Here is a 25,586-nt window from a genome sequence, read left to right as displayed (position 1 = left end):
GCACTACCTATAAAAAAAATCTGTATCATTAGCCCAACCAGAGCTTCGCCCCAATCAACATCATTCACTATGTGGAGATGCGGTCATTTTTTTCAACATTCGACGAGTGAGGGATAAAAGTATAAGCACCGAGAAAGCATAGCTACCCCAAGAAAGCACTCACAAAACAAACGTAGAACAAATAGCAACATCCGAGAAGCAATATAATGTAAAAGAAGAAGAGGCACTGAAAATACAAATACAGCAACCCCAAAAGAGCAAAAAACGCTCAAAATTGCAAACCACTTGAATCATGCAAAAAATATACTCTCTAGATTACGCTGAAAAGTTGACTTGTCACTCAATATTTCTAGGAGCGAAGAATCGAACTTATTAAAATCATGCTGCATTCGTATTATGGGAGACGTGTGAAAAAATGCGGATGGATAGAAAAAGTTGCGATTACTGTTCGAACGTGGTGGGGCGTGAAAGCGTACAGCGCTTAACAAGGCAGGACAGTCGACAAGCCCAGTGGCGTACCAACTTGCTTTTGAGGGAAAAGGGGGATAAACCAGACCCCCCCACCCCCCCCCCCCCCCCCCCCCGGGCCGGGGGGCGATGCCCTTGGTATCCCTTGGGCGCCGCCGGCCATGCAATGTTTGTCCTGCCCAGTGGTGGCTGTTTCAGATGGGTCGAATACATGCCTAGCCCCCCCGCTCTGAGAACTGGGGGGGGGGGGGGGGGGGGGGGGGGGCAAGCGCCCTCCTTGACCCCCCCCCCCCCCCCTCCGGTTGGTGCGCCCATGCTGAAGTCGATTTACAAGTTTGCGTAAAAACAATATATCCAAACAACGCCGTCTGTCAAACAGAGCACATAAACCAAGTCTCTTGAGCAGCCGATCGTGATTATAATAAAACTTACGTCCAAAAAAAAAGATCGAAAACTATGCGAATAAAACGCTTCTGTACACGCTCTATAGAGCAAGATGCTGTATCATTTATACAATTCCACACTGCAGGTGTAAACTAGAGTTTTGAGCGAATTAGAAAACATAATGAACGAACGGCAGATGCATAGAAAGTAAATTGCCTTGTGAAACGTGAAATTGCTCCCAATATTCTAAGTGATGCGTAGCATGAGGGACAATGCTTTGTTTTTGTTTTTTTACATGTACCTAGTTATGCGAGATCCACTACAGACTGAGACTCTAAGTTAAAGACGAAACGTTTGTTATTGATGTGTAATTTGTTAAAACGAACTTTAAACGGTAGGTTTAGACTCCTTCCGTACTCATAAAGTTTACTGCGGGCAAAGCGCACGGACTCTGAAAATTCATCGCGAACGGTTTGAATCCCGGCAGTCAAAATACTCTCTTTATCTTTGAATCTGGTAAACTTGACGATGATTGGTCTATTTTCATCAGGTTGAAATTTCGCTAAGCGGTGCGATCTTTCTAGATTGGAAGAATCCAGCTGTACGCCAAGATAATTTGCTCAGAATTCAACAATGTTTCTTTCCGATTGACTCCATGTTTCCACTAAATTATCCTGGCAGCAAAAAAAAAAAAAAAAAACAGATTTGATCTTCAAAGCCTGTTTTCCTTATCTTCGCACTGTTTCTGTATGTTGGTTAACTCGAAAGACATGTTAAGGACGGGAAGGGATCTCAGATGTAGCGCTCGTCGCCTCCAGCCTTGTTTCTACTGCAGATGACCTGGTAGACAGTTGCTGAACAGTTGCGTCAGTTCCCTTTTGTCCGTTTTCTAAGGACGCTACTTTCGCTGAAATTTCAGTCTGCGAAGCCTCAATTCTCTTAACTGTTGCAAGAATTGTTTCTAGATGCTCACTGACAGTCAGAAAGCCCGGGTTAGATCTCACGTCTCCCGACAAAACTAACAGTAGTCGAGAGACCAAAGATACGTATGAGCAATGAAAACAGTAGTAACAAAAATACTTCCATGAAGTGCACACATTGTCCTCGACACTAAAAAGGGGCACAAATCATTACTGCGGAAACATTTGACATTTTCGAGGTAACCAACCTGAATGAGCTAGTGCGTTTTTGTCATGGCGTCAGCAGCGATGTCGAGACCCAACTGGCCGGACGGTTGCAGCGGCTTTAGTCGACACTCCCCAGTCGATGTTCCGGGTTGCCAGGCGAAGTTGGTGAAACTGGCTGGGCTTAGCAGGGTCAGCGAGTGCGGCGTTGATGCGGTGTCATCCTCCTTGAACAGATGATGTGCGTCGTCACCGGGAGCACAGGTAAACCACTTTAAGCTTCGGAGGGATGGTAGCGGACAGGAGAAGCACCTGAATGAACAAGTGCGTTTTCGTAATGGCGTCACCGGCGATGTCGAGCCCCCAAATACCCAAATTCAAGTTTATTCTTACTCAATACAAGTGTAATTGTTTATTACCCATTAGCACTGTCCCAATAATGCAGCCAGTCGAACTAAGCGCGAGTGGTGTCGAAGTGCTGCTAAAGAGTATCGTCGAAACTAAGGTGAATGTCCAGATGGCGTGTTTCCTTGTGTGCTTAAGTGCTGTGCTCATCCGATTCCGCTCAATCTTTATTTAATTTATGCGAGGTCACTTTAGGGGTCTCTTGCCAAACGACTAGGAGACAGCTCACATAGTTCCTACTTACAAAGGTGGTTCTGGGAAAGATGTCGAAAACTACAGGCCTATTTCATTAACCTCCATCTCTTGAAAGATCATAGAATATAATTTACACACTAAAATATTAGGAAATATTAAGTCATATAAAAAAAACAATCTATTATCTAAAGTTCTAAACAACAGCACTGAAGGGCTTACCTTGCACCACGCAACTTGTCCAATTTTATAGTGACCTGATCTCCGATGTTGATGAGGGAGGCCAAACAGATTATATATTCCTAGATTTTCGCAAAGCTCTCGATACCGTCTCACATTCACTTCTGCTCAATAAACTTAAGATGTTAAATATAGACTTGAAAGTACTAAGAGGAATTAAAAATTATTTCCTAGATCATTGTCAATATGTATGAGTGAATGGCAAAAGTTCGGCATACGTTGATGTTACACCAGGTGTCCATCACACAGGAGGGCCGCTCTGTCTTAGGACCGCTTTTGTTCTTAATATATAGCAACGATATTTCCTTGGGTATTTCATCTTGCGTTCGGTTGTTTGCCGATAATTGCGTGGTGTACAGTAAAATTAGTAAGAATATGTTGTCACCCAGTTACCAACAGATTTAGAACGCAATACTACGTGGTGCTCTACGTAAAAAAATGACTTTAAAAACCAAAAGGTGTGTACATTTATGTTTAACTAAAAAAAGAAGAAAGATGAAACCCAGTAATATATAATTAACAATTTAGTAGACAAGGCCTCTACGTATAAATACTTAGGTATCACGCTATCAACAGACCTATTTCTATATTACCCAAGCATCTTGGAGAATGCGGGGAATGGTGTTCCACGCGCCGCACGTGCTGACCTTAGCAGTAGTAAATTTTGTAAAGCAAAAACCTAAAACAAATGTAATTTTGCACGCGCGTTCGTCAACGCTTTATTTGGGTTATTTACATTGCATATTTTATACGGGGAAGGCGTGCGTGTGTGGCGCGTGGAACACCAATCCCTGCATTCTCCTTGATGCTTGGGTAATATAGCAAATGGTCTACTGACTGTTCGTAGAATTTTCATGTGGATGACGTAATTGTAAGGTCTGGCAGGGCACTGAACTTTATTCAACGAAGCCTAAAAGTTTCACTCCCTAACTTAAAGGAAACCGCGTATATAACATGTGTTAGGCTGATTTTGGAATATGCCTGTGCCGTCCGGGACCCGGAACAAAAAACCTTAACAGATAAACTTGTAAAAATACAAAATAGAGCTGCTAGGTTTGTTTTGGAATGTACGGGCGGGAGACGGCTGAACTCAAATGAAGACTGAACTGAATCGACAACCTCTCTCAGCCCGCCATAAAAAATTGCGTTTAAAATTTCTGTTTTTGATATTTAAAAATAAAACTGGAGTTAACAGTGAAACTTAAAAGAACCATAATATATTTCTAAACGGAACAATCATGATTTCAAAATTAGAGCGTACCACGCCAAAACATACATGTATGCCAACTCTTTTTTGTTAAACGGTACGAGAGTGGAATCAGCTGTCGGAGCTGCAAGTGTGCAGCGAAAATTAAAATTTTTTTTCAACATGGGCCGCGTTGAAATCTTCTAGCACTAAAATCGTTCTTATTCTTGCTTTGGTAATGCAGTCCAATATGTGCCTTCAAAGTCAATGACCCTGTTGGACGGTCGAGAATACGCATTCAGGACGAAAATGTTCTCGTCACCCCCACTCTTCTGCTGTGAATTTTGATGAGCGTATGTTTGCAGCCTCGCTGAGTGGTCCGTGCTGTGTGGCCGATACGTTGTTGCGGACCAAGATCGCCGTACCCTTTTCGCTAGGGTCCGTATACGTAATGTATCCCGCGAGCTTGGCTCGGCCGTCGGTCTCTTGTAACGCTATTATATCCGGTTTCTGGTCCAATTTATCAACGTATAGTTTAACTCCCCTGTCTTGTTTCTAATACTCCTACGGTTCCATTGAAGTAACGTCGCAGTCTCTTTCTGCTTTCCTTTAGTCTTCTTCATTTTCTACTTTTTGAGAGGTAGAGTTGTGCACGGAGCCAACTTCTCGCGGCTTGACCCGTAGATTAACTTGCGATGACTTCATAAACATAAATTGACTCCTGGTTATTTGCAGCTGTGCTCTTGCTCCGTTCCTCAACAGCTGATCTACACTACTAAATGACAAAAACTCGATTGAGTCTCTAAAGGGGAGACAAAAAATGTCCGTCAAGTAATAAAACTCAAGTGCATGTGCAGTGACTAAGCTAAAGATAATGAATGGCGAAACTGATTTATATATTTAATGAGTTAACTTAAAATAAACAATATAGAGCTCTTAAGAATGAAACTCATTTGCAAATGTAAGAAGTTCAAAATAATCGATATTGAGTTCTTGATGACAAAACTCATTTGCACAGCTAAGGAGTAAATTAAATTTAATAAATATTTAGTTCATAACGAGCAAACCCAGTTGCATTTTTAATAAGTAAATTCGAAAGAATATATATAGAGATTAGAATCAGCAAGCTCAATTGCATTTGTAATGAGTAAATTAGAAAGAATATGTATTGAGTTCTTAATGACCAACGTGAATTGCATTCCCAATGAGTAAGTTAAATAGAAACGATATCGAGTTTCTGATGATCAAACTCATAAGACGCTGAGTTTTTACTGAACTACCAACTGGCCCAGCAGTCTTATCAGTTTATACTGAGTTTAAATTGACTCTATACTAATACATTAAACAGTCAATTGAAACTCATTGATCATTTTTTGTAAGAACAAGGCCGTAGAGGTGATAATTTTGCGCCTCCATCGAAGGCCACCGCTGGACACGTGTCGGGAACGGGTGCTGCGTCAGTGGTCGGCTTCGAGTCAAATTGGAGCCGAACGTTGACGCAATCGTCGTGTCCAATCAGTGACCAGCGTTGACCTCCGCTGATGGCGGCACCCCAGCTGTTCTCACTTCTGAACCGCTTTGGTGGTGCACAAAGTCAGCGGACAGGGCTTTCCTACCACCTGCACTCCGGAGCGCCCTGAGAGCCTTTCGAGTGTTTATGGGCTTTGGAACCACCCAGCGCACGCTGAGGAAAGTCTCCGCGGTAAAAGAGCAGTCACCCATTGTAGGGGAAACGTGCAATCGGCTGCACGCTCCGTGCAACACGCTCTGTCAAGGCCACATCCCAGACACGGAAATGAAAGCGCTTAGAGCTCACTTGGGAAATAATATGCATCTATAGCATTTCCAGGACCAGATCATGTTTTCGGTCTTTTTCTGGTCCCCTTTCCAAAGAGCGACTTGAATTTTCGAGAGCATCTGATATACATTAAACTCGAATCAAACATCAAAAGGCCACTACCCACAGTCATCGGTATGTGTCATTTTATTTGTGGCGTTATTCTGCTACCTGGCGTCCTGCGTCCCAACAGATCGAGGCGGGATAATTAACCTCGAATGCCGTGCAGTGTTTCTCGAAGTCGCGGTTGGGTATCTCCCTCTCGCATCGGCATTCAGGGCCAACAACAAATACCGGTTTTCTTTTTTCTGTTTTTTGCCAATGAGCAGCCTCGTTTGAGAAACCCGCGGCACGTGGCTGCACTTGATAATTGCTCGTGCCGCTGAGCACGGCCGACCGGTTTCCTCGTTTCCCGTCTCGCGCGATGCAAAAGTAGAGGTCCCCGCCGCTGTCCATTGATTCGACCCGGCAAGCCTTGCCGTCCTAATGATTCTGCCCCGTTATCTTCAACAAGGACGGTTCAGCGACAGCAGCAGCAGCCGAGCCTTAATGCAGGATGCTATCAGAGAAGGCCAAGGTCGCCGCGCGTGGCGGTGATTGATCTGAGAGCGTTATTCTTCGTCTCGACGGCTTTCCGGAGTCGCTCTCCGCGCGCTGACGGGACTCCCAGACACTGGGCAAGTGTCGCCTTCGTGAATCGGACGTCGCGCCGTTCCAGACCTCTTCTGCGCACTTGGACTGCTGCATTGCGTAACCCTGTGTCCAGCGCCACAAATGGTAGGCTTCCTTCGCCGACATTTATATAACATTGGCTCCACCCATGCGCCTTTAAATTTTTCTCAATACGTGTTTGTTTTGATTCGTAATACAATTGTTAAATGGTTTCCTATAGAGTTCGTTTTAATCCGATGCAATAAGTGTATACACGCTTACAAACATCTTTTCATAATCCATAAATAATTTTTCATTATTTTTTATAAATTCTTTTTTATAATTAATTTTTAGGTATTTATGAATTTTTCTGTTAATATTTCGGGTTATATTTTAGCAAAAAATAATCGCTGATACAGCCCTCCCTGCTCCTTTGGCTTTCCTGCCAGTTTTTAAAACAAGCTTCGGTTCAAACGCTACTCTAAACGCCAAGCTAATGTCTTTATCTTTGAAGTCTTCGACAATTCGAGAAAAAACGAATATCGTGAAAACGATAGCGTCAGGTGTTTCAGCTCATACTGTCCAGGCGTATACGTGTCATGCAGAATGATAATAGTTAAAAAGCTAAACGCGATCATGTGTTCATTCTGAGCCGTGTCCCCCTGTTGGCACTTCTTGCAGCTATTTCTTTGTCACGGGTCGGTCTATTTACAGCCGATAAGGTGAGTCCTGTCGAAACTAAGAGGAGGGTACAGATAGAGCATTACGAAAACACAAAGAATCGATGCCCGTGATAAGAAGCAATCGCTGCCGCTAGGAGTATTCCGGCGATTTCTTAATGGTCCCCGATGTGCCTCAAATTTTGCTAACTGCAACAACGAACATCGTTAAAATGATATCCCAAATATTAGGTCAAAATAATTGGTTTTTGTGAAGTTATTGAATTTACAATTTCGGTATTCACTTTGTATTTTAAACGGAAGTCTCTTCTCGTAACAACGAAAAAGTGACGCCCGTGGAAGGCACAAGTTCACTCTTTGCACTGTAGATTTTGATTCCAGCTGATTACAAGCAGTTTCATGGCGTTCGAATGAATGCTTTGGAAGCTGGCTCCTGTACTCACTCACCAGCACGGAACAAATGCTTGGGACATTCTATTTTTTCGAGTGCTTGCTCGCCTGCCAAGCCTGCCTTCCACTGAAGTCACGGCATTTAAAAGTGCGGGTATATTGAAATGTTGGTTTTTGCAACATTTTTATTCGCCGATTTTACACTAATTATTATGAATATTGCGATACTAAATAGCACACTGCAAAGGATAAACAGCAGGGATACAGAACATATATTAAGTTATACTCGCCGATTTACCTTTAAGATCGGCTCAACACACCGATAGCCACGGCTGTTCCGATCCCCGAAAGTATTCTGTAAAAACAAAGAAAAAATCTGCGAAATTATTGAATTTCTTTGTCATCGTGGTTGTCAAGCCGCTACTGGCAACACAGACGTGTAACTACAGAAATTGTTATATCGGGCGCCTCGGCCCATATTGATAGGGAGGCCACTCCAGTCGGTTGCTGAGTATGAACTGTTTTTATACCCCCGGCACGCGTACGGCCGCCCAAGCCTGCTCACGTCCAGGGGCAGACTTACGGGTGAGGCCTGGGGGTGGGGGTAGGCATTTGGCTAGCGGAGGAGGAGGGGGGGGAAGGGGGGGGGGAGGCCGCTGAGATATGACGTTGCGGTCGAAACGATGCCCTGATATATTTTGTTGACGTAATGCTTCCTATGCGACCAAAAACTAAACTTCTGCTTGGTGTCTATGAATGATTTTATTGAAACAAAGTTGACCTTAAAGAAATTTAGGGGGGGGGGGGGAGCGTCGCCCCCCCCCCCCCCCTAAATCCGCCCCTGTTCACGTCACGGGCAGCTCGGGTCACCCGATCTCCGGATGCCGCGTCGGCGGACGGCGCTATTACGTGACCGCCCAAGTGGCGCCGTAGGGAGTTCCACAGAGCGGCGGCAGGTTCCTCGTATTACACACAACATCCCTTCCTCCTCTGACTGAGTCACCGTAGCGGTCCGGGGGACGCCGTTCGCGCTGTTGTCTTGGCACCGCAGTGAAAACTGGCGCTGACTCGCTCTCCCGCTGGTCGGAAGGTACCGTGTCGCACGGGTCAGATTGCGCGCCAGCTCCTAATCGAAGCTCGGGCGCTGGAGGTCGATTGTGTTCGGACGGTGCTGGGGCGTCCGGCTGTAGAACATGTGGAGCCGGTAACTGCCTTGTCATCGGTTCCTCGCTGGAATTGCGCGATGACGAGTTCGCTGTCTGACACTTCTGTGCACCGGGTTTAACGTGATCTAGGTGTCGACGAACCGTTCCATTCTCGCACTTTTCCAGCCAAGAGTGGTGCCCAGTCTCTTCATGACCGTTCCTACCATGCAAGTAGGGTTTCCTACGAAGTTGCGAACGAAAACGGATTGTCCTACTCTAACTTCTCTCGGTGATTTGTCTCTACCGCATTCAGATGCCGGTTCTTTTGGCACGCGGGGCTGTAGGCGTGTGGGTGCTGTAGGAAGTTCGTGGCCGAACATGAGCGCCGCTGGTGTTTGTCCAGTTGTACAGACGGTTGTCTGCTGTTTAAGCAAGAAACCTGTCAGTCTGCACTAAAATTTCGCTGTTTCGCTCGGACTTTTTTTTTTTAACGCCTGCTTCGTTTCGAGGACCATTCTTTCCGCCTCTCCGTTTGTAGCGGGATGGTAGGGCGCACTTGTTATGTGAGTCACACCATTTTTCTTTAGGAAGTCTTCCACCTCAGACGAAACAAAGGATGGTTCATTGTCCGATACCGTCCTTTCAGGGACCCCAAACGTTGCGAAGAGTTCCTATGATTCCTCAATCAGTGTGACTGACTGTATGTTGCGCATGCAGGGTACTTCTAGCCACTTGCTGTACGCGTCGACAACAATCAACATCATTTTCCCCTCCACGGAGCCAGCGAAGTCCGCCTGAATGGTCTGCCAAGGTGTCTCACACGCGCCCATTTGAGGATTGGTGACTTCGGTGGTGCCTTCTGGTGTCGCCAACAAGTTTCAAAGCTTCATGCCAATCTTTCAATGTCGCTGTCAACACCTGGCCACCAAAACTAACCTCGCGCGCATGCCCTCATAGCTACTACTCCTCTATGACCTGCATGTGCCAAGTCAAGCACATCCTTCCTCGCCTTTGTGGGCAACATTCTTGCACTGAAAGTTCTGTGCTGAGTCTACAGTACTGTGAAAACTGTTGCTTTTGCGGTTTATACAGTTCTCGATTTGAAATAGCTGTGAGCACTCGGGACGAGAGTCAATCCCGTCGGGCCACTTCAGCGAGTTTACGTGGCGCCAGTTTGGAAACTTGGCGGTGACAGCAACATGAGTACGTCCGCCGGAGGTCAGGGCTCGTCGGCGTGTGCCGCTCTTCCCCAGTGGATCCGTAGGAGTTCCACGAAGCGGCAGCAGGTTGCTCGTATTATACACAACAGAAATGGTACCCAGTGTGGCCGGTAAACGTAAACCACGTACCACCTGATTACAAGACGTTTCATGGCGAGAAAAGAATGCTTGGAAACTCATTCATGTGAAAAAACGCTCGACATACTCTGCTTAAGACTACCTGCGCGACGTGAAAGTCCACCATTTGTGACGTCACACCACCGGAGAGCGCGCGGAAATTTGTATGTTGGCTTCGGCATCATCTTCATTTACGATTTTCCTAATAGCTACGTGAAATTTCGAGACAATAAGTAGCAGACCGTTTACACTAAAGTCTGGGATTGAGAAGATGAAATTTGTTTGGGTATACCTCACGAATTTCCGGAGTACCCCTTTAAAGGTTAAAAGTAGAGATAATAAAATTACTGGTGACGATTCCTCCCAGTGTTAAGGCCAGCCCCTTGGAACGCGACATCCGACAGCGTAACACTTTGGCTTTTGTGACATCATTTCCTGGCACTTCGGGGCCCACTTTTGATATCTGGGCGGAATAGAACACTAAACTCATCACTCGGAGATACGTTCCAGGGGTTGCTTTTGGTCACCGCCAAAGCGAGATATAATTTACGAAGAAAGGGTAAAAGCACAGGCGAGCTGGTGAAGAACTTCCATCGTAAACCGGAGACACGGAAAAATAAAAAAAACAAAAAAAAACGGACAAAACAACAAGTCTCAAACACAGCTTCTAGATTATTTGAACACCTCCGCTCTTATATATACACAACAACCCTCCTCTCCAAAGGTCGACACACCTCCTCTCCACTCCATCAACGACATCTCAAACTGAACCAATGACACATGCTACCTCCCTTCCTTTCATACCAACCAAAAACTGACCCCTTTCCAATCCACGAAACAGGCACTCAAACCCTGCTAACAATGAAAACACCCCCCCCCCCCCCAAAAAAAAAAAAAAAAAAAAAAAAAGATGGATTTTTCGGAACCGACCAGCCACAGCTGATAACAGGCCTATCGAACAGACACGGTGTTAACATTCAAACACCCCTCAAAAAAAAAAAAAAAAAGGAATTTAGAGACATAGAAAGCGTTTCAGTTCACTTCCGAAACCCAAGGACTCCAAAATACATAAAGTCTCCCTCACAACTCTCCTACCATTTTCTTTTTCTTTATGCAATACCTGGGTATCCCCCCACTCAGGCTGAGAGTGATTGCAGTCTACAACATGTTTAGCTATTTCTGAATACTGCGCATTGTCTTTTACCGCCCTTTTATGTTCCAGCAATCTATCATTCAAACAGCGACCAGTTTGGCCTACATAAGACAATCCACACCGCAACGGAATGTCGTATACAACTCCTACTTGACAAGTTAAATCAGGGTTTTGGTGTTTCTTTAGGCAACCCTGACGACCACCCGAAAAGGGGGTTAAGCTTTCCAATTTATGTTGTGCCTTGAAAACTAAATTTACTCCGAACCTCTTGGCCACTGACTTCAAATTGTGAGATATTCCATGATAGTAAGGCACACAGACCACATTTTTCACAACCGGTTTTTCTACCGGAGCCGAACTGAACTTTCTTAACACCTTAAGCATAACACTAGAAATCACATCCTGGTGATGGCCCGCTTCCAAAAGACGCAACTTTTGCAACCCTATTGCCTCTCCAACGTGATGTACACATGACTTTTTACACGCGTTATCTACCACAGATGCGATTACACCCCTCTTGACTAACTTCGAGTGACAGCTGTCAGCAGCCAACAAGGGTTTTGCCGATTCCTTACCAAACCTCCAACACAAGCCCTTTTGTGTGTGTAGTAGGAGGTCTAGATACTGAATCTTGCACTGAAGAGTGCTTCCTTCCGTGAACGTCAAATCGTGGCACTTTTCTATTATACACTTCTTAACCGTCCCTGCTAACCCTTCCTCAAAAGAACAAATCAAAATGTCGTCTACATAGTGACGAACTACAACAGCTCCACTCGGCAAAGACCGCACAAACGCGTCTACATAAACATCCATTTCATTTTAAAAAATCTGATAACACTGGCGCAATTGAAGACCCGATACACACTCCCTCTTTTTGGATAAAAAGAGCACCTTCAAAGTCTATAACAGTGGACCCCAAATAAAACTCCAGAATGCTCATAAAGCTATCCACATCAATTCCAGAGGAAGACTGAAATTTTACTAGATGGTCATCACACTACCTCCTGACCCTCCTCAAAAGCTCCGACTTATTCATAGAATAATAAAGATCCTTGATGTCTAAAGTTATTACTTCGCAGCTTCTCCCGTGATGGGGATTCAGTATTTCTATTAATTGCTCAGAGTTTCTCAATGATAACGGGCTATCGACCTCCACTCCGGTTAGACACTTTTGTATAAAAACCGACAACACCCTCTGCCAATCACCATTTTCGTTCACAACTACTCTCAACGGGAAGCCAGCCTTGTGGTCCTTCAACAAAAATTTCAGTCTTAAGGTAGCCTGTGAAACCTCCCCTAGCCTCTTTACCACCGTCTGAAAGTCACACTCCTTAAGTACAGCTACCACATTCCTTTTCGCTTTCTTGAGGTCCCCAACATACGGCTTAAAAAGTTTATCAACCGCTTCAGCTGCCTTTGCTCTAAACATGTCATTTCCTAGGACAGCAAACCTCCCTGATTTGTCCGTCTGAAGTAAAGTAAGCTCTTTCTGTTCTAGGTCCTTCTTTACATCCCTGAACAACTTACAGGATACCTTATCCCTCGAAAAAGTCTGATCCACTATCCTTGAGACCTTCCTTATTGATTCATCAATAAAAACTTTTTTCTTGTCCTGATCAGAAATTTTCTTCGTGATTTCAAGCACATCAGATACAATATCCACCTTAGATGGCTTCACGTTAACGGAGAACTTCGGTCCCTTCCCCAGACATGCTTCTGTTTTTTTATCTAGCTGCTTTCCCGACAAGTTGAAAGGCATTCCTTGGCGATTAATTCTAACATTCTTTGCCTCACATGCAGTTCGCTTTGACACGGAAATTATAGCTTTCCTTCTGCTCCCACTCCATAGCGCCTCCCTTTTTGACGACAACAATCGCAGCCAGGTTGAATACTCAATAGTATTGCCATAACTTTCCCCACGTGTTAATGTCCAAATAGTGTCACACACCTTCCAAGCTTGCTTGAGTTGGTCCTGTAGAGAGTTCCTGTAAACCGTCAGAACTTTGTCTCTAAATTTTTTTTTTTTTTAGGGGTGTTTGAATGTTAACACCGTGTCTGTTCGATAGGCCTGTTATCAGCTGTGGCTGGTCGGTTCCGAAAAATCTATCATGTCGTTGATGGAGTGGAGAGGAGGTGTGTCGACCTGTGGAGAGGAGGGTTGTTGTGTATATATAAGAGCGGAGGTGTTCAAATAAACTAGAAGCTGTGTTTGAGACTTGTTGTTGTTTTGTCCGTTTTTTTTATTTTTCCGTGTCTCCGGTTTACGATGGGAGATATAATTTACCTCTCGCGGAGCGAACGAAGATAGCCTTCGTAGACGGTCGTACGCTAAAGAGAGCGAAGAAGGCGGTTCGCGTGCTAAGGAGCGCCATTCGCAGACGGAACTGAAACGAAGAAACAACGCACTGGTGAGACGTTCTCTCACAAACATTGAGCGACTGTGAACTCGCAAAACGGGTCAAAAATGTCTGAATGGTTGATCACGCTCAAGCCGTGGCGCTATGACCAATCAGCTGCCGAGAACGCTGTCACTCTCAGCTTGACCAAAATCGGACCTCAGGCATCGTATCCTTAGTGCTCTTGGGTTGCCAAAAACCGTCGGCGTAAATGAAGGGATTATATTTATCGCACTTGCCAATTTATTTATTGGTTCACCGGTAAGTCGCTACGTCATGCGCCCGCTGCACTATTACTTGGTGCGTTATCATCTGTTTGGTGGCGCTGTGGGATCACGTAGAGAGCTTCGATCGGGAGCCTACTGCGAGCGCCGACAATCGCCTCTAGGGGTAATATTAATAACCTTTTATTTACCTTTTTTCATTACAAAACTAAAAAAGGTGGAAAAGAGGGCAAAAAGCTGCTACTGTAGCTTGACGAGGTGTTCCCATACACACCTTGGCGGAAAAAACAGCGGAAAATAAAAATACGCTAGACCAAAAAAGTCTAATATACACCAGCACACCTCCCCAATCATTATACTTGTTTGTGTAGAAAGATAACTAAAAGGCATATACCACTCAGATAGAAACAATTTCAGAACACATGCGTGACACTACACGGTATCATAAAGAAAATGGGATTGCAGTAGTATGTCCGCTAACATTCGGTTTGACTTTCCAAATATACACACATCATTTGCTACAAGTTCATTTAGTAAAGATGGCAACACATACTTTAATAATCTGAAACCATAATTAGTACGGGGTGTTGAAACATTCCAGGTCTCGCCATGGCGGGTAACATATTTATGATCTAACTTGGTTAAACATGACAGTGCAGAAATGAAAAAAATATTGTTGTGTGTTAAGGCTTCATTATAAGTCACCAACAACCGAAACTTGTGCAGCTGTTCAATAGGAATTACACGATGCTTAAAAAAGGGTTCCTTAGAAGGATGCAAAAAAGAAACATTTGAAACAATTTGAATAACCCTCTTTTGGGTTAGTAGTAGTCTTGTTAAGTTATGTTTTGTTGCTTGGCCCCAAACTAAATGACAATATGCATATTGAGTATCAACCAAAGAGTAATATAAAAGTAATCTTACACTTGTTGGAAACACATAACGGTTTCCACATCTGAGAGCAATAGATTTCCTAGCTTTTATGTGGACATATTCAACGTGCTCATTCCATAATAATGATTCAGTGAAAAGTACACCCAGTGTTTTTGCCGACTTTACCACCCCTAGTGTGGATGAGCCTAAAGTTATTTGAAACGAATACGGATATTGGTCTACTTCGAGGTCGAAATATTTTCATAATTTATTTTTAGTCCATTTACTTTTGTCCACAAGTTAAGGTCTGAAAAAACTCCTATTGCTTTCCTTTCTATATTATCTGCTAAGCCGCCTTTAATAAGAAATAGTCGTATCATCGGCATAAAAGACACAAGGTTTGCATGCAGTACGCAATTTTCAATATCATTTATGAAGATTATAAACAAGAGTGGCCCGAGCACACTACCCTGAGGTACACCAGTTCTAGTTTTTTTATTAGTTAAAATATATTTGTTGTTATTAACGAACTTCGTGCGGTACTGTAGTTATGACTTAAATAGGTTTAGAGCAGTTTCACGTATACCGTAATTTTCCAGCTTCATGAACAAACTTTTGTGAGAAATTAAATCGAACGCTTTGGAGATGCCAATATATGCATTCATGATGCGTTCTTTATTCTAAAAATATTCTATAATTTGTTGCTTTTGTACTAACAGTCCTGATTCAGTTAAGCGATGTTTTCAGAAACCGAACTGACTATTAGAAATTATTGGAAATTTTTCAAGGTAAATATAAAGTATTTTATTAATAATTTTCTCAAGTCCTATAAAAATGGATAAAAGAGAAATAGATCTGCAGTTTTTAAACGTATTCTTGCCCCGCCTTTAAAAAAAGGCTCGCCTCCTCTTGTGGAAGCGAGCAAAGGCGTCGGGTTGTGTATTGCACAATCCCGGGTTCGAATCCCATTAAGCTGCGTCGTGGACCTCACTCGTACATTCATTCATTCATTCATTCTTTATTTGGATTTTCACCGGCAATGCCGGGTAGGGAGGCAGGGGTAAAAGGAATTTCTGCCTGACGGGGCCCCCACCAGCTGTACTGTTCAGAGCCGCACGCAGAGTACATTTGCCTCGCTAAAAAAAAAAAAAAAAATACGCCAGCAACATGTTTCATGACTAAAACGCCGAGCAACATAAAAATATCACTACAGTTAAAATAACATAGTGATAAATTTGGAAGCAGAAACAACAGTAACACTTGTCAGCCCTCAGTTGCTTCTAAAAAGTTACATTTTAAACGGCAAGAAGAGCCATAGAAATATGGACAGTTAAGGGTGAATATGTTTCACTCAAAACAAAATCGTTATGCGAATGAAATGAGAACATGGTCTAAAGCACGGTAGAAGACTCATTACAGATCCGCAAGGGACAACGGCGATAAAATCGGAAGCACAAGCAACATCAACACATGTCACAGCCCTTTGTAACTATGAAACTAAGAGCCTGAGCGGCAAGGAGAGACAAAATATGGACAAATAAAAAATAATATATTTCACGCAAAGCCAAAGTGGTCATCAGGAAAAACGAGAACAAGTAGAAGACGCATCCCAGATCCGCACGGGGAATGGTGACATGGTGAAGTAATGTTAAATATATACGCACCGCAGAGTCATGAAGATAATCTCTATGTCGGCAGGTTTAACTTTGGTAATTATGAGTAAGTGATAGTGTGTGTTATAATAATGCTCTTTGCAGCTTGTTTATATTTTAGATAAGTAACAGAAAAATCGAGATGACTGTCAACCTGATTCAGCAAATTTGGTGCGTGATAACTCTTTTTTTTCCGTAGTTTGTGCGCATACTCGGCTTTCTCTTTTTTCATGTCGAAATCTAAATCGATTATTTGAACGGTCTTGATTTGTTTCATAGAGTCTTTCCTTATATATCGCTTGCAGTAGTTCAAAGTAATACATTTGGTTTGCCTTAAGAACTGCGTGTTTGGTGAAATTGTATCAGCTATTAAATTCAATTTTATTTCCTTTGTAGTTTTCGAGCAGGCGTAGCGCCCTTTTCTGTATAACAATTATTTTGTCGTAATTGGAAAGAGCTGTTGCGCCCCATATCAAAATTCTGTACCATATTTTAGAATAGAGCAAAGTATAATACATTTTCTTTAGCCAGGTAGGAACAAGCGTTGCAATACTTTGCATGCGACCAACCGACCTGCTTATTTCTGACTTCAGTTACGTCACATGGGTTGTCCATTTTAACTCTTCATTGAACCAAACACCAAAAAAATTTTGATCCTGCACTTGTTCGATTAAATTATTTTCAAATTTAATAAAAATCGAGCCATCGCTGGGTTTATTAACAGGTCTAAATATTATATATTTGGTTTTGTCCGCATTAAGTTGTAATTTGTTATTTTGAAGCCAGGACGACAGCTTTGTTAGATATTTGTTTGCTGATTTTTCTAGAGCCGATTTATTCCTACTAGTGAAAAACACATTTGTGTGATCGGCGAACATGGCCAAGTTTGGTGAATCTGGAATGGTCACGATATCGTTAATATATGCAAGGAATAAAAGTGGTTCCAAAGTGGAACCTTGAGGGACGCCACACTTAATTTCGAGCTTTCTTGATAGTATACTTTAGTTTGAACACATGGAAAGCGGTTTTCTAGGTATTATGATATAATTTTCAAAGTTATAGTTATAGTTAATTATGCCTAATTATGTGTACGACTACATAATTATGGCTAAGAATGCCTACTTTTTGGATGCTTTTGTTTTATGTTGTCTCGGTCTGTGTGTAACGTTTTTACGTCCCAGTCGAGCGTGACACTTTTCGCGTCCAGTCCATAACTACAATATTTGTGAAAACTTCGCGTTGCTGACAGCAGCTCGTGCCGTCACCTTGAGCGCGGATCATCACCCGCCACGAAAGGCCCGCAATTTGCGGCACACCCGATTAGCTCTGATCGCCTCCCTTATTCTAGAAAGCCTCTCAATACCACGTCGGAGTCATTGAGCGCGCGGCCGCCGGAAAAAGGCGAGAAGCAGCGCCGCACGGTTACCCGTATGGTAGCGCAGAATCACTTCTGGGGTAACCTAGAGTAAATGTATGGGCCAACAACACACGCGGTGGCCTCTATGCGAAATAACACCAAACGCCACGGAGGAAAGAGTTTAAAGGCTACAAGCGCGTAGAGAAACGGGAGAGGGGCGGGCAGAGGAGGGTTGACGCAATTTGTTCTTCTATCGTGAAAAAAAAGAAAAGAGCGCGTTTCTGTTTTTTGGATTTTACCGCTGGGGCCTAGTTGGGCGCTGCAGAGCTCCTGCTCGTAGAGTAAGTGTATATATATGATCCGCTTGCGGAGCAGAGTACCGCAATTACAGTGTAGTAGGACACGTGGTAGTGTTGGGACCGGAGCGGCTCGCGTGAGGCGTGTGGTGTAGATCGCGATAGCTGTCGACACCGGCGCATCGGCAGTAGGGCAGTAGTGTGGTGGTGGTTGTGCTCGTGCACAGCGTGCCCACGCACGTGCGCCGGCACGTGCGGACTGCAGCGACTTGCTGCTGCCCTGTCGACTCCAGCGCCGCGATTGGTGTCTACACGCGCAGCCTCACAAGATCCCATTATCGAGTGTCGCCAGTCCAAACACTATCCCGTATTCTAGTACACTGTACCGCAATGGTGCTTCCGGCGCGGCCATGTCGGACCCAAGGCCGCACTTCGGGAAGCGACCGTCACTTCTGCAAGAGCTCCGGATGCCGAGCTACGCGGTCGTCCTCCGTGTCTTCTTCCCAGCCTTCGAAGACGTGTGTGAAAACATGGCTCGCGTAATAAAAACCTCGATTATACTGTATCCGGTGGCAACGTATAATGTTGAATGGTCAAGGAACCTTCCAGTTCGTTCTATTTCAGTATAAAATGTATATTTTGCGAACGCAAAGCGAGAAATTTGATCCGCACGAAGCTCGGCGCCTGCAAGGTCGCTTTCCCGCACGAATTTTGGATTCAGCTCGGTGCACGCGACCGCTTTTCCGCCAATACGGAGTTGCAGCGAAAGGAAAAGGAACACGATATCCTGGTTCTGCAAACAGAGCCTACTCAGTTACTCTACTTGCGCGCTCCCTCTTCTATCTCCTTTCCCCTTTACAGCGGCGACGATCTTTCTCGATTTGACAGGCTTTCGGAATAAATGGCTCTACTGAAAAAGTCAGAGGGTTAAGGTCGCTTGCATCCCCCCACCTTGTTCTTTCTTTACGCAGAATTCTCTAAGCGCAAACACGCTAAAGAACAAACCGAAAAGCACCGGCATAGAAAAGGAGAGGGAATGAGGAAGGAGATACGCAGAAAGACCAAGTTATGCCTCTTGGGTTGATTTGGCCTATGTCCGTTTTGTCCTTCCGAGCGCACTACAAGGCCATATGAAACGCTGTTGCCGACGGGTGGCTTGTAAACTCTGCTATCTTGAAATACCGCAATTTTAACTTTGAATATATATTTTTTTTTTTTTCTTCTCTGCCTCGCAACCCAGCGACCGGTATTATTTCGTCTGGAGCCGGCCATGAAGGATGTGGCAACTGTCGCATCCTTGGCAACTGTCCAAAGCTGACGGGTAAAAAAAAAAATGGCCGGAATTGGGTGTCAAAAAAAAAAAAGAATACAAAATCAGTTGAAGCTGCTTAAACAATGTTTCCCTAAATCTAAACTCAAAACTGTCTCCTGTCTTGACTTAGTAGAAGTATTACAGCAAACAAGAATGTTTCACTAACTAAAAAAGACAACTAATTATGTTCTAATCGGCCATTTCAACGTCGAAAAAAACAAGTTCCAAATTAGATTGCAGTTCGTGATATAATTTCATTTTCATTTATTTTTGCTTCCACGCTGCTTTCAGTAATTGGAGGATTTATAAATCAATCAGTAATCTTCAAACATCTGGTAAGGAAACAATCAGTATTTTTATAGAGGTACCTTAAATCATACGTTTATTCAAATCAAACAAAATCGGACATATGATCACGATTATATATTTATATATAAAGGGAGAGAAAGAGACACTTAATTGTTTTAAAAAGTTATGAAAGCTACATTTACGCGGTTTGTGCAGTTAAGGTATGCGGCCAGGGGGGACATATTAGGGGGGGCTAATCATAACGATCAGCATGCTAATTCAGGAAAAAATGTTAATTAACTTTTTTATTAGTGAAAATAAACATAAGGGTCTCCTTAGAAACTTGCTGAACGTCATTGAAAACAACTAAATTAGTCATTTTCAGAAATACTTTGAGCGTGTGGGAACTGTAGTAGTGCGCTACATTCACCACTCGTGTAGCAGGTACAAGGCTGGGGCACAGATAAGAGACGGAAAAATCGCACGGGCGCCTTATCGATTAAGCTGAAACCGAGTACTCTACTAAAATCGGCTTTAAAGACGCCCCGCTGCTCTTTAGCAGGTGGCAAGCGGCTTAGCTTTTAATGCAGCAGCACTGGGCGACGCGTACCACAGTTCCACCGTGACGTCACATCGCGGCCGTAAAGCTGATACAGTGTTGCCATCCTTCTCTAGCAGATAGTTTCGGTTTTGCCGTATACGCCCGACTTTGAGCAGTGACATCTATAAACCAAACACGCAATATCGAAACCTCGAACCTCGAAATTCGGGGGCACTGAGTGACCTGAAAACAGCCGTAATCTCAAATTCGAAATTATTCACCGGAGTTGGCTTTAGGAATTCAGCTCTACGACCTTCTTATCTAGAGGTGTTGTGTCTGGCGACCGAGATGATCGAAAGGAAGAAAGAGGGTTTAATGTACAACGCTAAAGCTACTGATCGAGTAGGCAAGTCCTGCTCGCGTTATTAGGCCATCCGCTATCGAGACGCTGTGATAAGATAACCGCGTGTGACTGACCGCTGATCTGTCAGTCCCGAGTGCATCGGCCGGAAACAGCTCAAAGGGCCGGCGTCGTGCCACCTAGATAGCGAGGCCTTCGAACTCTCCTATTGACGTTATCTACTGATATCGAGCGTGGGACATACGCTGGACGGGGCGCTGCTTCAGAGTTCGGGTGGTACTCGTGCTCCACCAGCCGAACGTCAATGCAGAATTCGCGTCGAATCTTTGCCCCCGTGCGCGATCGAGGTCGATGACATAGAACACTCCGTCTTACTCGTCGTACGACAAAACGCAATCGAAGGCTCGAACACAAATCATGGGACACACGTTCTAAAAGCGCAAGTCACCGGGAATTATGCGCTCATACAATGAACACGACGTTTTATTTTCTCATTGTCTCTGCTCACGAGGGACTTTTCTCGAATCTTATCGCATTCCGAGCTCCGACCACGTTTCGGATCCTTCCGTTCCTCGCAGTAATTGGCCACCTGAGTGTTCTGCACAAACAAAGGAACGTGTGTCTTGTTTTCGTTGTGGAGCTGCGATCAGCTCTCGCGCGCAACAGATAACAGAGTTCGTCATGTTGTCCCCTAAATATTTTGAATTATGCGTGTGAGGCGAGTGTCATTTTCGTACGGTGTTTAATGTCGCTACACTGCATTTTGAATAGAAACAGGGTTATATGGTGCGGCTTTGAAAAAATATAACTATCGCAACACGACCCCTGCATATAAGACACCGAGAATGAGAGGATATTAAACGAAAAAGTCTAATGAGAAAAGGGGTAAAAAACATATCACAAACAATAAACAAAGGGTTTTGTCCGTCCCTCTGTTTATTCTTTCTGCTGTTTTAATCGTTACCACCGCGCTCACCCTAACTTTTGGAGAAGGGGTTGAATGCGTCTAATTCCGATTTTCCCTTGGTGTGTATGTGACTGGACAAGAGACCAAGTGTTGGGGGTACCCTGCGGCAGTAAGGCGGTCACACTGATCGCGGAAACTGGACGCCATTTCATGAACACATGATGTGTTCATTGTGTTGTTTCATGAACACATGACCAACACTTGGTCTCTGCTGTATGTGTGCGCTTGCTACAGAAGCAGAAAACTGGTAGTAATGATCAGAGGCGAAAAGAAAAAATGCGCGTGCATGTCATCCCGTACCACCACGGCCTGTCCCATAACCTGAAAAAGGTAGCGGCCAGGTATGGTCTCTCGGTCGTCTTTTCAGCGCCCTGCAAACTCAGTAAAGTGTGCCCTATGATGAAGCCAAGAGTGAACATCAACAAATGCAAAAAGGAGCACAGCACGCGCTACACGGAATGCGCATCCGGTGTTATCTATGAAATTCCGCTTTCTTGCGGACGAGTATACATTGGCGAGACTGGACGTTGTTTCAACCTGAGGGCACGAGAACACTTTCTGTCGATAAAAAACAACACAGGCGGACATCTGTCTGTACATTGTTTGAAATGCGGTTGTCATCCTGATTTGCAGAGGACACGTGTTCTCGAAAGAGCAAATGAGGCAACGGAAAGAAAACTCGTAGAAGCCTACTTCAATAAAAAGAAAGGTCACGACTGCATAAGCATGCAATCTGTTTCACTATCAGACACGGAATTCTCTTTTTTGGACGGTCATGTTTAAACCTTATTTAACCGCAAACTGATTGCTGCTGTCATATATACTGTTGTGTCTGCGTGTCACGGTCCGGCGCGGAGCGTGAGGGGAAGCGCACTCGCCGTAGACCGCAACGGGGGTTCGGACGCCCGCTATCCCACAGTACGTGGGCTCCAGGGACGGGGGGACAAAGACAAGGCACGTGACGAACAGAGCACTAGAAACATTTAATAAAGGCTATAGTACGATGGTGACAAAAGTGAAAGGGTAATACACACACAGAGTCTCAATCAGGCGGAAGCATACAAGAAAAACTTAATAGCTATTGACAAGACAGAGAGTACACAACAAGAGGAATGGGAACGATACCGCACTTTGGCGATATCCGGCACGACGAGGCTCGCAGAGGCGTGGACGCACCTGAGGTCGGTCGCTTGCGACGGGCTCTGTCTGGACGGGGCCGCGGTGCGCCAGAGGCGGGGGTTGTTGGCTTTAGACGCTGTCACGTCACGGACGGTCGACGCACTGGGGCAGTCCGGCAGAGGAAGGCCGCATAGGGTTGGAGCACAGAAATAGCTGACGTTCAGTGTCCCGACGGGTCTTCCCCTTTACCGCGGTGCCCGAGGCTACGCCCGGAGCCGACAGGAAGAGCGGGTTGCGCTCTCGAACCTTCCAAGTCGACTCCCGCGCCGTTTCCCAGTTTCAACCGAACGGCGCTCTTTCTTAATAAAGTAAACAAAACACACCCGCTCCCCTACAATCGCAATACACTCACACACACACAAAAAAAAAAAAATGACCGTCACAGCGGCGAAGACATTCGTTGCCCCAAGCTCCAAAATCAACACCAAAAACGCTCAACTGGGGCATCTGGCAAACTCATTACCGAATTCCACGAAGTGGTACCGCGCCCAAGCATCGGGCAAAAGCGTCCCCCGAACGGGAGTCGAAGAGGCCATAAAAAAGTCAAGTAAGGGTCCCAGTCGGGACCGGCGAGGTGCTAACTAGCGCCAACCAGGGAGTGTCACACCACCCGCGGCGACCACATGGCCCCGCAGGCAGTGGACGGGGCGCCCTTTACAATGCGCAAGGCCCGGCGGGACCAGGCCGTGTTTTTGTGACACTGCGCCAAATAAACAGTTGGAAGTCTGCGCTCCGTGTGTCGTACTCGTTTCTACCTTTGTCCTCGTCCTTTACGCAGTTCATTTATTTCTAAAATCATGAACCAACTAGCCCGCCAAAAGGTGTTACTTGTGCGAACCATACCTCGGGCGAGTCCGCCGAAAACGGCGGAAGTTTGACGGCGGCACGGCAGGCGCCAAGTGAAGCAGCGTTCGAGATGACAGCTGCAGGGGTTCCGCCGTCTGCTGCGGTGCCAGTAGGCACGGGCGGTGTTGTGTTGGCGTTAGCAGGATCATGTTGCACGGGACCATCGAGTTGGTGCTGCTGTTGCCTTTGAATCAGCTCCTGCTGGGTCCGAATCTGCTCCTAGGGTAGTTTCATCTGTTGTTGAAGGTCCTCTTGGTCGGACGTGGAGACGTGTTGTGCCCGTTTTCCGTGTCACCAGATGTGGGATACTGTGTCGTGGTGAAGAACAAATCCCAACATAATAAAATGAAAGCCGTTTACAACTCCCTGTAACGCAGAATTAGAGCGCAGCTCTTGAGGAGGAGGAGGGAAGGGCATTGGGGGAGCGGGTCAAGCGACCTCGGGTGGCGGAGGGGTTACGTGACCTTGGGGGGTCACGTGACAATGCTGATAATGCATCATTGACGTCATCAGTGATGATGACGATGACGATGCGGATGCCGGTGACGTCACTAATGCCCGGGTATACGGGCGGATCGGGAGCACTACGTCCTCCAGGCGGGGATACGGTGGGACGATCCGGAGGCCTACAAGACCTGGACGACCAACAACGCCTGCGCTCGAAGCCTTCTAGACTTCGTCCATACCGCCGGCCTCCCCGCTTTCCTTTAATTCCTTTCCCACTTAGGCCTGCGGGCCTTTCCTCTGGGCAATAAACAACAACAACAAAAATAATGACGTCATCAGTGATGATGACGATGACGATGCGGATGCCAGTGACGTCATCCGTGACGTCACTGATGACGTCATCAGCGGCGATGACGTCAACGGGGGTCACGTGACCTGGGTAACCATCGTGACTCTCGTGAGGGTAACCCTAGTAACCCTCGTGAGGGTAACTTTCGTGACCCTCGTGACGGTAACTCTCGTGACCCTCGTGAGGGTAACTCTCGTGACCCTCGTGAGGGTAACTCTCGTGACCCTCGTGAGGGTAACTCTTATAACCCTCGTGAGGGTAACTCTCATAACTCTCGTGACCCTCGTGAGGGTAACCCTTTTGAGGGTAACTAACCCTCGTAACCCTCGTGAGGGTTACGAGGGTTACGAGGGTAACCCTCGTGAGAGCAACCCTTGTAACCCTCGTAACCCTCACGAGGGTTACGAGGGTTACTCGCGGTTACGCCGACGCCGACGGCGACGCCGCTCAAGCCGGGAACGGGCGCCTAAGAGCTGCGCTCTAAAAGTACGGCCGGTTTATTGCCTTGGCAGTGGCAGTCGACCAACGTTCCGGTGCATCGCGTGCCTGGGTAGCAAGTCTTCGAGCTACGCAGAGTAGCGCACGGCCGTGCTTCGCCGAAGCAGACGACGACGAGGCGAGGGCTGCGCCGAAATGTTGGGGATAGTGCGTCGCGACGGGGGCTTATCCATCAGATCGCTGCTAAAGACGAAAGGTTTCGCTCCATTGGGACAGGGAGGTTAGGTGTCGTTTGGCGCGACTTCAAAAGCTGATAACGCCGGTTCGCTCCATGGGACAGTTAAAGGAGCAGTGCAACGATATTTAATAGGAATTTTTTTTTCCCTTTACACGAGCTTACTGGCACTAGTGGGACTCAAGGATACTCGCACGCAACGCCAATGGCCAAAAAAACTCCTTTGTTGCGGTGTAATTTCAATGCCAAAAGCGATCATTTTCATTCAATCTTTTCTTTGCAAAATTTGATGACGTAACGTGGGGATGGCAATACACCCCAATGACGATATTTGAATGCGGTTCATAGACTGGACCCGAGCATTGCGTGGACATCGATTTGGGCTCGTTAAAATTTCTAGCTCGAGAAGCATTCGGGTAGGAGGCCCGTGTCCAATCGCTGCAACGACGACAATAGCTGAGCCATAACAATGTCTGGAACTCAGCGCGTGTCCTGTGCTTTGCCAACATAAGCGCGTGGCTATGATCAGCATTGGCGGCATATAATGGGATCCATAATCACGTAGCCGCTTGTTCTGGCTGCTTGGTTGGTTGGAAAATGTTTTTATTATAATTATAAAAAGGTGATTTACGC

General features: G+C 45.5%; 1 protein-coding gene across 1 annotated transcript in view; it reads left to right on the top strand.

Moving 5' to 3' along the window:
• The first annotated feature begins 6,248 nt into the window (after window positions 1-6,248).
• LOC8027533 (luciferin 4-monooxygenase) overlaps window positions 6,249-25,586 on the top strand; it is an 86,044-nt gene continuing 66,706 nt past the window's right edge. Inside the window, exon 1 of the mRNA XM_029976689.3 lies at window positions 6,249-6,613. Within this exon, the coding sequence (XP_029832549.2) occupies window positions 6,611-6,613 (3 nt within the window). The 5' untranslated portion in view covers window positions 6,249-6,610. The remainder of the gene's footprint in view (window positions 6,614-25,586) is intronic.

This window comes from Ixodes scapularis, unplaced genomic scaffold (assembly GCF_016920785.2).
Source record: "Ixodes scapularis isolate PalLabHiFi unplaced genomic scaffold, ASM1692078v2 PGA_scaffold2__306_contigs__length_199485367, whole genome shotgun sequence".
Taxonomy (NCBI): domain Eukaryota; kingdom Metazoa; phylum Arthropoda; class Arachnida; order Ixodida; family Ixodidae; genus Ixodes; species Ixodes scapularis.
Note: the sequence above shows the minus strand (reverse complement) of the source record. Positions and strands in the feature narration are given on the sequence as shown.